This window comes from Cebus imitator, unplaced genomic scaffold, assembly GCF_001604975.1.
Source record: "Cebus imitator isolate Cc_AM_T3 unplaced genomic scaffold, Cebus_imitator-1.0 Scaffold194, whole genome shotgun sequence".
Lineage (NCBI taxonomy): Eukaryota > Metazoa > Chordata > Mammalia > Primates > Cebidae > Cebus > Cebus imitator.
Genome location: NW_016107509.1, coordinates 1,921,542 through 1,938,913, shown reverse-complemented (window position 1 = coordinate 1,938,913; position 17,372 = coordinate 1,921,542). Strand labels below are relative to the sequence as shown.

General features: G+C 41.6%; 1 protein-coding gene across 5 annotated transcripts in view; it reads left to right on the top strand.

Moving 5' to 3' along the window:
• The window catches only part of EXPH5 (exophilin 5), an 81,884-nt gene that overhangs the window by 48,767 nt on the left and 15,745 nt on the right, over positions 1–17,372 (top strand). For 4 of the 5 annotated variants that reach the window (XM_017547067.2, XM_017547066.2, XM_017547069.2 and 1 more), the window contains exons 2-4: positions 1,777–1,937; positions 4,894–5,056; positions 13,186–13,234. In XM_017547067.2, the coding sequence (XP_017402556.1) occupies positions 1,777–1,937; positions 4,894–5,056; positions 13,186–13,234 (373 nt within the window). Of the gene's footprint in view, positions 1–1,776; positions 1,938–4,893; positions 5,057–5,161; positions 6,093–13,185; positions 13,235–17,372 lie in introns of those variants that run through there. The other variant, XM_037745205.1, reaches the window with a different exon arrangement.

Below are 17,372 nucleotides of genomic sequence, written 5' to 3'. Positions count from 1 at the left end.
GCTGAGGCAGGAGAATTGCTTGAACCCGGGAGGCAGAGGTTGCAGTGAGCCAAGATCGTGCCATTGCACTCCAGCCTGGGCGACAAGAGCAAAACTCTGTCTCAAAAAAAAAAAAAAAAAGGTAACCACTCTATAAGCATTGTGATCATGTTCTTCAAACACCCCTTTCTGCTCATTTTGCCTATCCAGGAACATCTCCCTCCGGATTAAGCACCTCTCATTTCCAAACAGTTCTAGGGTCTTCCTTAAATAAAGCGAATTAATCTACTTTGAAAAAAGTATTAATAAATCACAATAACCAGGGATTTAATTAACTTCAAGCGGTACTTTCATTTTAAAGAGAACTGGGCAGGAAAGGGGAGGAAACTAGAAAAAAAAACGTAATAGGATTTCAGACCATGTGTTCTGAAATTATAGAGCAGACACATTTGTACACTGTGTGGTTTTTCTGTCCATCTCAAATTACCTCATCCCTTACTACCTTTGCATTAGACCTGTGCTCACTAATGGGTTTTTGTGTTTTGTGTGTAAAGATGTCCATTATCTAAAACCATTACATTTGGTGGTGCATGCTGGCTCATGCCTATAATTCTAACACTTTGGGAGGCTGAGGCAGGGGATCACTTGAGGTCAGGAGTTCAAGACCAGCCTGACCACCATGGCAAAACCCCACCTCTAACTAAAAATAAAGAAATTAACCAGGTGTGCTGGCTTTCACCTGTAATCCCAGCTACTCAGGAGACTGAGGCAGGAGAATTGCTTGAACCCAGGAGACAGAGGTTGCAGTAAGCCAAGATCATGCCACTGTACTCCAGCCTGGGTGACAGAGTGAGACTTCCCCATTTCAAAGACTGAGCAAGACTCTGTCTCAAATAATAAGAATAAGAAGAAGACCATTACATTCAATAATTTTTTTCTGCATGTTAGCTTTTATCTTTGACCACTGGATTGACAAGCAAGTATCCTATTTGTTACTTTGACTGTTAAATCCATGGCCTACCTGGGACCTCATAAACACTAAATTGATTAACATTGCTCAATAAACATTTAATGAATTAACAAGTGAATGAATGAGTAATCAGAATGAGAATATTCTAGTTTCTGCATGTTGTTAGAACATCTATTATTCAATTGCATTATTAGGTCAGGTTTTAGCACATTGCTTAATCCAGGTTGTCCTCATCAGCTTGATGATTATTTTAACTACCGGTAAAACTTTTAGTTTGCCATCATATTTACAAGAATATGAAAAAAAGAAACAAGAAAACACCTAAAATACATACAGTGCTGAAAGGGAAATTCTGATTCGGGCCATTTTTTTCCTAGACTTATAGATTATGCTGCTCCTCCATTAGGAAAAGTTTAGCCCATCACATGAATTTGCATTAGATGTGAATGAATTTAAAGAGTGCATTGAGGCTGGGCAAGATGGCTCACTCCTGTAATCCCAACACTTTGGGAGGCTGAGGCATGCAGATTGCTTGAGCTTGGGAGTTCAAGATCAGTCTGGGCAACATGGTGAAACCCCATATCTACTAAAAATAGAAAAAATTAGCTGGGCATGGTAGTATGTGTCTGTGGTCTCCGCTACTTGGGAGGCTGAGGTGGGAGGATCACTTGAGCCCAGGAGGTGCAGGTTGCAGTGAGATGAGGTTGTACCACTGCACTCCAGCCTGGTGACAGAGTGAGACTTCCCCATTTCAAAAAAAAGTACATTGATTTAAGGATGAGCTTGATGTTAAGAAAATAAAGACTGCATTGATATTTTTATTTCAGTAAACTTCAGAAGACAAAGAGGGATATCAGATGGCTTCAGGGAGTGACTGGTGAATGGTTTGAAGAAATTCAAAGAAAAAAGTTTTGCGATGAAACAGACGTTAGCCAAATGTTAAAACAACCACTTACATACAGGCTAAGGAAGGAGATGGCAAAAAATGGTAAGAAAAAGATTTTAAAGTTTTTTTTTCTTTTTTTCTTCTGTGGCATAGTATTCCAGATAATGGCCCAGTGTATCTCCAGTGTAACTAATCCATGTTTAGAACCATTTTAAAGTCATAAGGCACAAAAGTTTATAATACAATATACATTAAAAAGAAGTGAACTGAAAGTTTACTGTAATAATGTCTTGGGTTTTTTTTGTTTTTTGTTTTTAATCAGGCAAGATAGCGTAGTGGGTAGGAACGTAGACACTGATGTCAACAAAGGCCTATATTTAAATCTCCACTCTGTCTCTATTCATGTGAGTCTGTTCAAGTCATTTATTCTCTGTAAACAGAGAATAATGTTTCCTCATCTTTAAATTGATACATTGATACCTACCTCATAGGGTGGTTATGAGAATTAAATAAAATTATGTGTACAATGTATTAAGCTGGGTGGGGGCAGTGGCTCACACCTGCAATCCCAGCACTTTGGGAGGCTAAAGTGGGAGGATTGCTTGAGCTCAGGAGTTTGAGACCAGCCTGGGCAACATAGCAAAACCTCATCACTACAAAAAAATACAAAAATTAGCTGGGCATGCTGGTGCACACCTGTAGCCCCAGCTACTCTGGAAGCTGAGGCAGGAGGATCAGTTGAGCCCAGGAGGCAGAGGTTGCAGTGAAGTGAGATCGTGCCACTGCACTCCAGCCTGGGTGACAGAGTGAGACCCCACCTCAATAAATAAATAAATAATACAATATTAAGCTGGAACGGGGTAAGCACTTAAATAAATGGGATGACTATGATGAAGAGGGGGAAGAAAAAGCAAAGGAGTGGAGGAAGGGAGAATCCGAGGAGAAGGGAGGGAAGGTGGTGCAGGAGCTGCCACACTTCTGGAGCTTTGGTAAACTCTTTGAATGAGTTCCAGTAAAAGCCTTCTGTGGGTTCTCTGTGTGACTACCAACATGTATTTAACTTCACCAATCAATTCTTTTTGTATCTATAAAAACAGATTAAAAGGATTCTAAAACTTGCTTTCATAGGACTATTGTGAGGAAAATGAAGTGCACTAGAAATTATTAAATACCAAAATAAAGTATCTCTTTACTGATGCAGAGTCACATAGACTGGTTTTTTGCATGTTGCTAACATTAGCAACATCAGGAAACATGTAAAAATACATCTAAACTTCTATGTTGATAATATTTTGCAACTCTTATAATAAACAAATCTATGGAAAAAGACACAGTTCGCCCGGCGCGGTGGCTCACGCCTGTAATCCCAGCACTTTGGGAGGCCGAGGCAGGTGGATCACGAGGTCAAGAGATGGAGACCATCCTGGCCAACATGGTGAAACCCCGTCTCTACTAAAAATATAAAAAATTAGCTGGACATGGTGGCACATGCCTGTAATCCCAGCTACTTGGGAGGCTGAGACAGAAGAATCGTTTGAACCCAGGAGGCAGAGGTTGTGGTGAGCCGAGAATGCGCCACTGCACTCCAGCCTGGGCAACAAGAGCGAAACTTCGTCTTAAAAAAAAAAAAAAAAGACTCACAGTTCAGAGTTTTAGAACACCCCCATATATATCCTGGTGACTTTTCCCTTGTCCTAAATTCCTCTAATATTTATAAACTCAGCATGTCCAAAATCATCATAATATTATGGATTATTTATTTATTTATTTTTTGTATTTTTAGTAGAGATGGGGTTTCTCTATGTTGGCCAGGCTGGTCTCGAGCTCTTGACCTCAGGTGATCCACCCGCCTCGGCCTCTCAAAGTGCTGGAATTACAGGTGTGAGCCACTGTGCCTGGCCAATGTTATGGGTTTTGTATATGTTGATGTTGCCTTTGAATTTTTAATACCTATATATTATCCATACATATATATTATACATAAATAGTTTGAATATCCATTATCCAACCTGTTTGGCACCAGAAGTATTACTGATTTCAGATCTTTTTGTATTTTGAAGTATTTGCATTATATAAACTGAAAAGTTGAGCATCACAAATCCAAAAATCCCAAATCTGAAAGTCTCCAATGAGCATTTTTTTTTTTTTGAGATGGAATCTCACTCTTGTTGCCCAGGCTGGAGTGCAATGGAATAATCTTGGCTCACCAAAACCTCTTCCTCCTGAGTTCAAGCAATTCTCCTGCCTCAGCCTCCTGAGTAGCTGAGATTATAGGCATGTGCCACCACGCCTGGCTAATTTTGTATTTTGTATTTTTAGTAGAGACGAGGTTTCTCCATGTTGGCCAGGCTGGTCTCAAACTCCTGACCTCGGGTGATCTACCTGTCTCGGCCTCCCAAAGTGCTGGACTTACAGGCGTGAACCACTGCACCCAGTCCCAATGCGCATTTTCTTCAAGCATCATGTTGGTGCTCAAAATTTTTGGATTTTGGAGAAATTTTGGATTTCAAGTTTTTAGGATTTAGAATGTTCACCCTGTATACATTACATGCAAACATAGATAAAAGCCATGTATGTAGCAAATACATATCCACAGAGATAGATTTTGGAAAGGAGTAAAGAACAATTTAAATGGCTTAATTTCCTTTTCCTTTGCTTTTTCAGTATAAGAAGTTATGTAGCATGTCTGTATCACCATGGTTTTAAGTTACTAAAATAAAAACTTCTGAAGGACAGCATGGTTAAGCAACATGAGAATTGAATGGCGTCCCTGACTTCCTAGCTTGGGTAAAGGAGGAATACTGTCTGGAACTTTGATTCACAGTACACATTGAAAGATTCCCTACTATATGGATTTTCACTATGCCGCAGAACCATCAGAAGCGCGGGAGAGAGGTTGCTCTGACTCCCCTAATCCCCTGAGGTCATCATGTGAGGATGCCTGCCCTGTTTCTAGACTGCATAGAGGGAGAAAGTGACACGAGAGCAAAGGCTTCATTCTTTCAAGTATATTTGCTCGGAAATAATTGATACAAAAATTTTACAATTTTTTTTTTAGATCCAATAGAATTACCTACATCAAGATCCAAAAATTTAACTAACCAAAAAAAACCAACATCTGTTTCTTCCCGGATGAGCTTCAGATCGTCATTTGCTTCCCTGTTCTCGTTCAGGAAATCTGGAAAGGAGACTTCAAAGCTTCCATCACTGGGACAGAAAGGGTGAGTTAAACTCAGGTCATGTTACAGCCCATTTGTTATCTGATATCAGAGGCCAGCAGCCTGCTTTGTGTTCAGAATGTTTAATGTTTGTTCTTAGAATTTCAGTTCCAGTGGTATTAATAACAAAGGAAATGGGGCTTAGCTTCCATAGTGACAAAGTTCTTAGGAAACCATGAGACTTGGCTCACCTGAAATCCAACTTCTAACGAAATGCAGAGTGCATTGGTGGTGCATTTGGTGAGTGATGGATTAAACACTGGGAAATCACGATTGCCAGTTTTTTTCACTGCTCCAAGAATCTGGCCTATGTCATGACCAGGAAGATATATTTAAATAAAAACTACTCTCTCTTTGCAGAGTATGTGTCCTGGTCATAAGCGAGTTGGAGTATAAAGACTAGATGAAAGCAAATGTGAGGTGAGCAAAGAGACTGGAGAAAAATAGAATTCTAAAATGGAGGAAATGTAATTAGTGTTATTAGAAATGTTGACGGCTGTTCCCATGTGACTGCTCAGAATGTATAAGGTGAGAGAGGAGAAGCTTCTGGAGCAGTGGAAACTTAGTTTCAGATGGTTCCCAGTTTAGGACTGTGCAAATCAGTTCACTTGACTCACTATGTTGTTGGATTGCTTTGTGAAAAACAAGCAAGGCTATGCTTAAGTGCAGTTGAGCTGACTGCTAAATATTTTCGGCAAGTCTTCCTGGTTGCAAAGCTTCCCACCCTCTTAAGGTGTTGGCTTGGCACGTGATACGTTCCTTGTACCGTCAAACCACACGGTGTGTAGCAGTGCTAAATAAAAAGTGTTGGAGGTCACTGTCGCTGAGAAACAAGAGGCAGCAAGCAGCTGGTGGGGCGTGTGATGAGGCTGCTGGACTTGGCAGACCACTGTCCTCCCCTCTTGGGTGAATGGAGAGTTTTTCACTCCCAGCTTTCACCTGAGGCTGTTTTTGTCTGATGGAAAAAGAACTGACTAAAATGTAGCTTTATATGACGGTAGCTACCACAGTCCCTAGCAAGGAAATACTCTTCAAATAGGTGAGTTGTTTTTCTTTATAAAAATTTTTGAGACACTAGTGATTCTCACATTTGGAGAATTTAAAATTGAGAAGTATTTCTGCACAGTAAATATTTATTTGAGTGAGAAAAAATATTTCCACTGTGTGGTATAGCCAGGATTTGTGATATCATTTGTATCTCAGGTGATTTTCTTTAAGGCAGAATGTTGTATAGCTGAACCGTCTAATATTAGTAAATTGAGAAAAGTTGAGGAACCTGTTAATTCTAGTGGCAAGTTATTTCCAAGCTCATACTGCAAATTACTGCAAAGGTGGAAGAAGATATAGATCTATAATCTTCATGCTGGGTAACATGTATTTTGCTTATAGACCAAACTGGAAAAAATTAAAACTCTTTAAAAATTCTGTTTAGCAAATGTCCTTCTTAGATATCAAAATGACTTGGAATTCTCTTTTAACCAGAAGAATTGAAACATAGATATAACATGGAGAAATAAAACATGTTTTATCATTTAAGTATATTTCTGTGTGTTTAGCGGTTTTCAGAATTTGTCATCTTCAAATACATTTTACTTTCAAAACATAAATGAGAACATTTAACATTTATCTTATTATTATTGATATTGATAAGCATGTGTTAATTCTGCTGGTGCAGAATATAATTAAATGCACTGGTTTTTGCTCCTAAGAGGTTTCAGAAGATGAAATACAAAAGCATGTGTTTTTTTGTTTTAAATTTTAATATGACCTAAATATTTGGATATGAATCCTATATGTGGGAGAAGAAGTATTTCTTAAGGGGGGCATTGTATTATGATATATCAAGTCATACATTCTGAAGGGCTCTATAATCTCAGGTAAAACCTAACTTTCTTTGGCAGCGTCGATCTGAAATACAAAATCAACTCACAAAATGGACTGTGATTCAGGAGCTCCTCCTTGCCTGTGAGCACCCGGGGAGGGACTGACGAATGGCCCAGGGACACACAGTCATCCTCTGCAGGCAGCAGTCAGGTTTCTACTTGCTGAAGCCATAGGGGCTTGACTGTCACACTCAGTGCTCTGGAGAACAAGTCAGTAAAGCCATTTAGAGGATCTTTTTCAAATCAGAGAAAAAGAATCAACACAAGGTGAAAGATAGCCTTCTGATCAGCACTTAAACACATGCTTATCAGAGACTTCTTTTTCTCTCTTCTAAGCTTTGGTTCTAACTGAGAAATGCACTTGATAATAGGTGACCCTCCCCGGAAGAGCGTGGACTTCATCATTTCACCAGATTCACTCGTTCCCTTTAAGGCCCAGTCAATAAAAGTATATGGTGTCTTCAAGCTCTGATGTCCTACCATCAGGGATAAAAAGCCATAGGAACACAGTGACTTTGTGAACTTGTAAAAATGCAAGGAGAAAGGCCGGCCATGGGACTCATGCCTATAATCCCGGCACTTTGGGAGGCTAAAAAGGGAGGATCACTTGAGCCCAGGAGTTTTGAGACTAGCTTGAACAACATGGTGAAACCCCATCTCTGCCAAAAAATAAATTATCCAGGCATGGTAGCACAAGCCTGTAGTCCCAGCAACTTGGGAGGGTGAGGCAGGAGGATCACTCGAGCCCTCCACTTGAGGTGGAGGGTGCAGTGAGTCACGTCACACCACTGCACTCCAGCCTGGGTGACAGAGTGAAACCTTGTTTGAAAAAAAAAAAGCAAAAAGATTTACCATTTCTGCCTCAAATACAACTTGTTCCTCTTCTCAAACATATACACTTCCCAAATTATCCCATTATGATTTTATTCCTATTTATAAATGATTGACCCTATCCCAACCCCAAGAAAAAAGAAAAATAATTTCCATTCATGTTTTAATGTATATATTCTTAGCCAGTAAATCCAAGAAAAAGTATACACATATACAAGTAGCTTCCCCTCAACATCTTTCTGTATTGTAAGTCATGTTTCTACGTGTCTTGTTCTGGGGTATCTAGTGCATGTGACATGTGCTCAGCCCCTACCACAGAATTTCAGTAACTTTGTCATCTCACAAATTCCTTCCACCAGGGTCAGTAGGTATCCAATTATGTATGTCATCAGCTTATGCATGCAGTCTTCCCAGCTGCCAAGCAGAATCTATAGTTGTTCCTTTTAGACCCCCAGTTATTCCAGTGACACCCTCCCCACTTCGTAGTAATAATAAGTGATGTGCGTTGCCCTTCAGATGCAAAGAGCTCTTTGGTGGATCCACCTAGCTGCTCTAGACATGTCCAAATTTGCCTGACCCATAGGGCGTACACAGCGCAGACAGTCCAGCTGCAACCTCTAGGTTACATAAGTCCAAAGATTAAATACTATTTTGGAAAATTAAAAGGGCAGATCACATTTCTTTTTCCTGGTCTCTCTGTCTCTTGATAGCTCTCTATCACCCGCCTTCTCTCCACCGCTGTCCCTCCTCCTTCCAAATGCCCTACTGTGTATGTTTGCTCATTGCTAGTTGAGTGCCTGTGTCTAAGTTGGAAGGCACAAGAATCTAAGACACCTAGATGCAGGAGAAGTCAGAGAAAGCAAGCTCCTTCTTTGGAAACACTCCTTCTGTGATCCCAGGTGTGGCATCCACAGATAAACGGCAGCACTGTGGTGGCAAGAGGGAGAAACAAGACCAGGGGAGTGGTTTCCAGTTGTATCCTGGGTGGCCAATGGTTCCCAGCTGATCTGGTTAATCATTATTAGAATCTCATCAGCAATTTTTAAATGAAGACAGATAATCAGGCCCCAACCTGGTGCTTTTGAAGTAAGGCACGGAGGTTTTACTTATTAATTTTTAATTCTCCAGAATATTTGGGTGCTCATTCAACTTTGGGTACTGCTACAGCTTAGCTTCCTCCCTGGTAAGGGCTGTCAGAATTTTTGGCATGGGGAATAATAGCCAGAAATAGCTTCCCTTTCATTTATTTATCAAGCTTCTTTCCCACTCTACATCAGACCCTATGTTAAGTGCTGGAAATGAAATAGTGAAATGAAAGCAGGATTTTATATTCTAGCAGGGAACACCAGATTGCCGCAGGGGTCGGGCAGGCAGCACACCACGGAACACTAGGATGTGCCACTTGCATCATGACCATCATGGATTTGTACATGTCTTATGGCAATTTCCAGCAAATGACAGGAACCAGTCTGGAGAAAGGGGTGCCCTTTAGAATTCACACAGGGATACTATGTGGCCTAGCTGCCTAGGTAACAGCTAGGTACGCTGACGATTACAGTATAAGGTGGTGGCTGTTGTGGTGATGCATGACGTTGCTGCCAGGAAAGAATGTAGAAGAACTTAAGTCAGACTAGAGGATCAAGATCCCTTCCTGAATGAGGAGAGCTAATTTTTGAAGGACAAATAAGACTAAGCCAGGCAATTAGGAATCCAGACGCTCCACTAGGCAAAAGAAATGACGTAAACCAAGGTGCAGAGAGTAGAGAGGCAGGAATTCATGTAGGTCACTGAGGCTCAATGACCCAGTACAAGGTGAGGGCTGATAAGAGATGGGGCAAGAGAGGTTGGCAGAGGCCACAGCACAGGGAAGTCTGCAGAGAAGTGGCATGATTCAGTTTATATTGAGCGCTCTAAAGAAAGTATAGGGAATTGATTGGATTGGGACAAAAACCTGGACACAGAGAACAGTTAAGAGGCTATTACAGCAAAAAACGGCAAAGGATGATAAATGTCTTAATTAGGGTAAAGGCAGGGAGATGTAGCGATGTGGATGGGTTTGAGACAGATTTCTGAGTTTGAATCAACAGGATTTGTTGATTGGGAGGATAGGAAGGAGTGGGATAGAAGGAGGACACAGAGTCCGTTTTGGACAAGTATGATCTCAGTGGCCTATGGCCATCCATGTGAACGTCCTCATTGGGTAAAGCATGCCCCACCAATACTTGGGGGGAAATCACCCAGGGTTCTGGTTAGAAAAGAATATTCTTGAGCCCCACCCTACTCTATTGAGTGAGAATTTCTGAATGGTATCTGTAAAGGTATGGAAATGAGAGAATATTTAATGGAGGCAGAATTAATTTGACAAGTCTAGAGTGCAGGTACCTATGGAGGAGAGTGTGAGCACATGAGATTTGAAGGGTGCTGGACTATCCAGGGAAGTTTGCTGGATTAAAGAAAAGCCTTATGTCATGTTAGGATTTTGATTTTTTTTTAATTTCTTTAATTTTTTTGTATTTTTAGTGGAGACAGAGTTTCACCATGTTGCCCAGGCTGGTCTTGAACACCTGACCTCAAATGATCTGCCCACCTCAGCTGGGATTACAGGTGTGAGCCACTGCGACTGACCTCATGTTAGGATTTTAGATAATACTTTATTGTAAGGTTTTTAGGTGAGATCTTTCTATTGGTGGTGTGAAGGATGGAGAGGAGCCCAGAAGAGAAACTGTAGAAGTTGAGTGTCAGGAAGAATGACTGGAGATGGAGAAGTGGGGATATACATGAAATCTCTCAGATATAGTATCAATAGGACTTGTGGGTAAATGCAGAAGATTAGGTGTCTTAGTATCCCTTAAAATGACGAACTATAATTTTCATGGGGCTTTTACAAGTATAATTTTCATGATACCACTGTTGCTTTTTTTCACTCTCCAAGTGGAAACTCGTCACATCAGAAACATAAATTAACTTGTGGGAAGGCCTGGGAGTGGGTGCAGAGACTCCAGGCTCTCAAAACTGCCGAGTCCTATGCTCTTCTACTCAAGTCCGCAGGAGCACACACGGCCATGGCCCCCTTGGGCAAGCATGCATCCTTGCACTCGCTGCCTGCCCTGACACTTGGTGGTGGCATCCCAGCTGTGCTCCAGGCATCCCCTGGTCCTTTAGCTGCATCTCCCACACACCTGCCATTCTCAGAAACCTGCTCCAAATCAGAAGCAGGGCCTGGCGAGCTGGTGAGTGTTGGGCTGAGGGGATGCACCGTGAGGGATGTAGCCCAGTAGAATTCTGGAAAGAACCTTCACAGTCTGGCATGTAGCCCTGGCTCCGGGCATACTGGATTACTTGCTAGTCCCTGACCTCCCTTGCAGTGCCCCCATCTCCAAGCTTTTGCTCAGGCTATTCTTTAGCCTCTTGTTCCACTTCCACTGCCATCTTCCTATTGCCTTCCCTGTTTATCCCAGGAAGGGCTTGCTGGCCCCTCTGCATTTCCCATGCATTTTCCTTATACCTCTTTATCATCCTTATCAAATCTTGACTTAGGTTTTGACTCTTTATGTACCTGCTGTTTCCTAAAAGCTCTCAGAGAACAGGGTCCCTATCTGAGTCACATTTGTTTCCTCCAAAGAGCTCAACATAGTATGTAGAGTGTAGGAGGAAAACAGGCTCAATAAATGTGTATGGAAAGGAAGAATAAAAATAAAGGCCATATTTAACTCCTGGATATTATTAGTAGATCCAGTATTTCAGAATTACATGGAAAAAATCTCTATTTTCATTTCAACTTCTGTTAAAATCTGAGCTAAACTGTAAAATACATGTGGATATCTTAAGGATATAAAATTATTTGGTCTCCCAGGTTTTATGTTCAACTTTTATGAGCCACGAAGCAGCTAGAAGTCTGAAAGGACACCTTTGCCTTGCAACTTTTAATTGATCTGACTTAGAGTCCCAGTTTCTTTAACTCTTGATCCCCACTGCTGTTCTCTCAGCGGAGGAAAGGGCCTGATTTCATACAGAGCGCTCAGTCATTGTGGTCTATTAAATCTTTTTTTTTTCTTTTTTCTTTTTTGAGACTGAGTTTTGCCCTTTTCGCCCAAGCTAAAGTGCAGTGGTGCTATCTCAGCTCACTGCAACCTCCGCCTCCTGGGTTCAAGCAATTCTCATGCCTCAGCCTCCTGTGTAGCTGGGATTACAGGCACCTGCCACTGCACCTGGCTAATTTTGTATTTTTAGTATAGATAGGGTTTCACGATGTTGGTCAGGCTGGTCTCTAATTCCTGGCCGCAAATGATCCACCTACCTCGACCTCCCAAAGTGCTGGGATTACAGGCATGAGCCACCACACCCGGACAGTCTATTAAATTTTGAATTCAGACAGAGAACCACTTGGCATAAGATTATAGATTTATTTCAAAGATTATGCCAGGTGTGGTGGCTAGTGCCTGTAATCCCAGCACTTTGGGAGGCGGAGGTAGGAGGATCACCTGAACCCATGAGGTTGAGGTCACAATGTACTGAGATCGTGCCACTGCACTCCAGCATGGGTGTCAGAATGAGATCGTGTCTCAAATAAATAAATAAATAAATAAAAGATGAAAATTTATCTCAATTCTGGGCCTAGATCTTAAATCAGTCAGCTTCTCATTGAATTTGAGAAAGCAGCACAAATAGTAAAAGAATATTTTTTCACTTCCAAAATGGTTTCCTAGTAAGTCAGGCATCTTTATAGAAATCAACATCCTAAAGCAGTGTTCATTGTAGTTGTTGTTGCGGGTTTTTTTACTCTCTCTCTTTTTAAATTATCTTATGTACTGTCAATTCTGGTTGTTACTTAATTGCTCTTTACAATAAAAATGCACAGAAACAGAAAGTTTGTTTCCCATTAGGAAGAAGAGTCAGCGTACTGTACTGGTTAACGAGGGCTCTGGATCCAGAGAGCCTTTGCCTAGCTTTTAGCTTAGCCAATAACTGTGTACCTCGGGCAGTTAATTCTAACTTCTCTGTACCTCCATCTTCTCATCTATAAAATGGGAGTAGCCATAATGTCCATCTCAGGAGAGTGATCTATCTAAATAACTTAACACGCACCAAGATTGGGCCTAACACATAATAAACAGTGCAACAAACCTAGCTGTTATATTTTATGTTTTATGTTGTGCTCAAATATAGATCCACTAATATGTAATTTTTTCTTGGCTACCTGAGCGACAAAGATGTAAAGCATTGATTCTAAGCAATCATAGGAAATGGTTTCTAATTTTTTTTTTCAATAATGCACTAACGAAGAAACATCTTTCTGCAGAGAATTAGAACTAGATCTTCTCAGGATATCAAAAGCTAATGGCAAATGTGCTGTTGATTTTTCCTCCCAGTAAAAGTTAGACTCTTCTTCAAAGAAATCATTTCAAATTATTTCCACAGATGCGACGGCCACGCAGGACCTCCGGTGCCTGTGAGCGGAGCTGCTGTGGTAAGTAACCAGATAACTACAAGTTACTCTAAGAAATTCGGAATTTATGTAATCCCAGGTGGCTACCTATTTAAGTAGGATTCCCCTCGGCTCAGTTTTAAATTTATTTTAGAAGCTTGGATTTCTCCTCAAGAGTTCAAAGCTTTCCAATTATTTTTGGCTTCCAGATGACTCTGGTACTGGAATTCTCTGCAGGAAGGAGTGAGGCCATCATGTTTGTAGACACACCATCGGTGGCATCTCTGGTATTTTACCACATGTCACTCTCATATAGCCCTGAGGGGTTGATCAGAGGAAGTTGCCAGAGGCAGCCACAGCCACATTTGCCAGCCAGGATGGTCCTGAACCAGACCCTTTATGAGTGCAGCCGTCATTTGTACTCAAAGAGGAAGCCATGATAGGTGAGATACAGGAACAAGTTCGTATGAGAGTTGACCCAGCGAGACGCTTCCTCAGAGACTAAAATTTAAATTTGTCACCATGTTCAGATGCTGACAAGATAAAGAAGTTAAGCTTTCTGTTTCCACTTTTTCATGGTCAAAACTTTTGATCTACAGATGCCTGTGTCTTCCTGCGTAACTCATGTGGTTTGGAAGTAAAAGAAAGGGAGAGTTTGGAAGGGACCTTTAGGAAGCTTCCGGAAGCATGCAGGAGGAGAACAAGTATACTTATCAGTGGATTATGGCCTTAGTACTGGGCACCTCCGTTTTTCTTTCTCTGTTGCTCTCTTTCTCTCTCTCTCCCTCTTTGCAAAAAGCATGGGATAAAATTCTGGTGAGGAGTGCATATCAAGAGAGGTTCTTTTTCCTTTTTTTTTTTTGAGACAGAGTCTCTTTCTGTCACCCAGGCTGGAGTGCAGTGGTGTGATCTTGGCTCACTGCAACCTCTGACTCCCAAGTTCAAGTGATTCCCCTGTCTCAGCCTCCCAAGTAGCTGTTATTACAGGCCCACGCCACCACGCCCAGTTAATTTTTATATTTTTAGTAAAGACAGGTTTCACCATGTTGGCCAAGCTGGTCTTGAACTCCTGGCCTCAAGTGAGCCTCAGCCTCCAAAAGTGCTGGGATTACAGGCATGAATCACCGTGCCCAGCCAGAAACAGGGGTTCTTTGCACTACTTCTTTCTGGACGATAACACTGAGCCCTATTTTTCTCCTGTATATGTCTCAGGCCCAACCACGACACCAGCACTAACAACTGCTACGCTCTAGTGGAGAACTTACTGTCCTCCAGGCACTTGACATAGATCATTTCATTTAATCCCCAGAAAAAAAAAAATCAATAAAATTGGTATTATTATTCTCCCCATCTTAAAGACAAAGAAATTGAGGTTTAAAGAGTTAAAGATCATGCTCAAGGTCACCCTGGTAAATGATAGACTCAGGATTAGAAAGCCTGGTTTTCTGGAACTCTACAGAGGGAAGTCAGTCATGCCTACAGCTCCTCAGCTCTGATGCCCTGATTACACCTGCACCGCAGAGACTCTGCTCACCACCTGCAGAGACTCTGCTTTAACTGAGCAGTGGACTGAAGTGGCATGACCTCCCCATCCAGCTTTGCTCTCTGAGAGGACAGAGCCCTGCTCCAGAATGCTTCTGTACTCTTTGTTTCCCGGGGGAAAATATTCGGACTGACCATCCTCTGCCGTTTGAGAGCCATGGGGTCTGAAGCAGAAAACAGATGTAAAAAGAAAGGCAAATGCCTGGAACAATTGGAGCTAATTTGGAGTTTTGGGGATTTGAAAATCCAGTCTAGGGATTAATAGATGTCACATTTTGACAGTCCTGGTTGTCACTTGCATCTAACCATTTCATTGTTCAGAGCATGTCAATCTAAAAGGCAAGAGCAGGACAGACAAGTGAAATGGAAGCCAGTGATCATTGCTCCCCACGAATAACTATTATGAAAAGTAAGAGAGAGGCTGGGCAGAGTGGCTCAGCCCTATACTCCCAACACTTAGCGAGGCCAAAGTGGGAGGATTACTTGAGGCCAGGAGTTTGAGACCAGTTTGGGCAACATAGTGAGATCCTATGTCTACGAAAAAAAAAATGTTTTTTAATCAGCCAGGTGTGGTGGTACATGCTTGTAGTACTAGCTAATCAGGAAGCTGAGGAGGAAGGATCACTTGAGCCCAGGAGTTGGAGGCTGCAGTGAGGTATAATTGCATCACTGTAGTCCAGCCTGGGCAACAGAAAGAGGAAAGGAAGAAAGGAAAAAAGAAAGAGAGAAGCAAGGAAGGAAGGAAGGAAGGATTGATTGTAAAAAGAGAGAAAAAAATAATGAAAATACTATCTCTAAATTTTTTAAGTGATGTCTGAAATAAGACTTCTGCATGACATGTAGATTTCCCTTACTTATTCAAGGAAGTCCTATCCCCTTAACCCCACAGAGCTGGAAGTTGACCATTGATGCCACAGGGATTCTCCCCAAGATTTGAGGTGATGAACTTCTCATCACTTGGTTGGCAGCCTGGCAGGAATGGTACAAGCAGATTCCACCATTTTATGGGAAGCTATACCTTATTATTAGATGATCTTCCACTTAGAAAAGAAGGAAGCTGCTACTTAAACATATGCATAAGCTTAAAAGAAGCAAAACAAACATAGAAATTTTAGAGCTAGAGAAATACTTAGAGATCTTCTAGCCCAGGATTTCTCTCAACCTCAGCACCATTGACATTGTGGACTCCTGTGTATTGCAGGGAGTTTAGGAGCATGCCTGGGCCACTTGACTATTCCTTATCTCTAGAAAACTCTGGCTGATACTTCCAATGTGGTATTTCTTACACTGGGCTCTTTATCCAGGTTGGTATGAGCTCCCCAGGCAGGGTCTGTGTATTAGTTCATTTTCATGCTGCCGATAAAGAGATACCCAAGACTGGGTGATTTAAAGAAAAAGAGGCTTAATGGAGTCACAGTTCCATGTAGCTGGGGAGGCCTCACAATCATGATGGAAGGTGAAAGGCACATCTTACATGGTGTCAGGCAAGAGAGAACGAGAGCCAAGCTAAAGGGGAAACCCCTTATAAAACCGTCAGATCTCGTGAGACTTATTCATGACTGTAAGAACAGTATGGTGGAAACCACCCCCATGATTCAATAATTTCCCACTGGGTCCCTCTCACAACATGTGGGAATTGTAAGAGCTACAATTCAAAATGAGATTTGGGTGGGGACACAGCAAAACCATATCAGCCTGTGTATCCCCACTGCCTGGCACAAACTGAGCACTCAGTAATTGAAAGAAGAAATGAATGAGTGGTTTTAAGCTGCAGGTACATTGGTGGATATGACCTGTGCAGGGAAACAGACCCACAGAACTAGTTCAGGAACACCTTGAAAAATTAGTTTGTTGACTTTACCAAGGCGTTTGATAACATCAGTGAGTTTAGGCTTCAGGTCTGACAGCTGTTCTACAGGTTTGGCTGCCCTAGGAAGTTCTCAAGTACTCTAGGGCTACGCTATGACAGAGGTTTGTTTGTCTAGTCAGGTCAGAATCACAGACAATATCAGCAAAGTGAATTGGAGTTGTGTAAAAGGCCTCATTTTGCTCAGTCTATTTTATGTACCATGTAAGTGAGACCCTGAAAGCCAGCATTTTGCAACTGGCCTCTCATCCTGTGGGATACTTTTCTACCTCATTTGGCTACCAGCATTAACAGGAGTCCTCCAGGAAGTTCCCTATAACCACAAAAGAATAGTAGCAACAGTAAGGGTTACTAAGTGCTGACATCATTCTAAATGCATTGCAACTATTAATATTAATTCACCTAATTCTTACAGCAACCCTATGCAATGGGTATTGTTACTGTTGCTGTTATTTTCCTTTTACCAAGAAAGAAACTAAGGTCTAGAGAGATTAAGTAACTTGCCCAAAGTCGTATAAATATTAATGGGCAGAGCCAGGATTGGAACCTATGTAGAGCTCATGTGTTTAACCACTGTGCTGTGCTTAACCACTATGCTGTCCTGCCTCCCACATGCTTTTCTGAATCCTAATATTACAAATCTCCAGTGTCTCAATTTCTGTAATAATATATACTAGTAATCTTATATAATTAGTTTTCTTTTTTTTTTTTGAGATGGAGTCTCACTCTGTCACCCAGGCTGGAGTGCAGTGGCACAATCTCGGCTTGCTG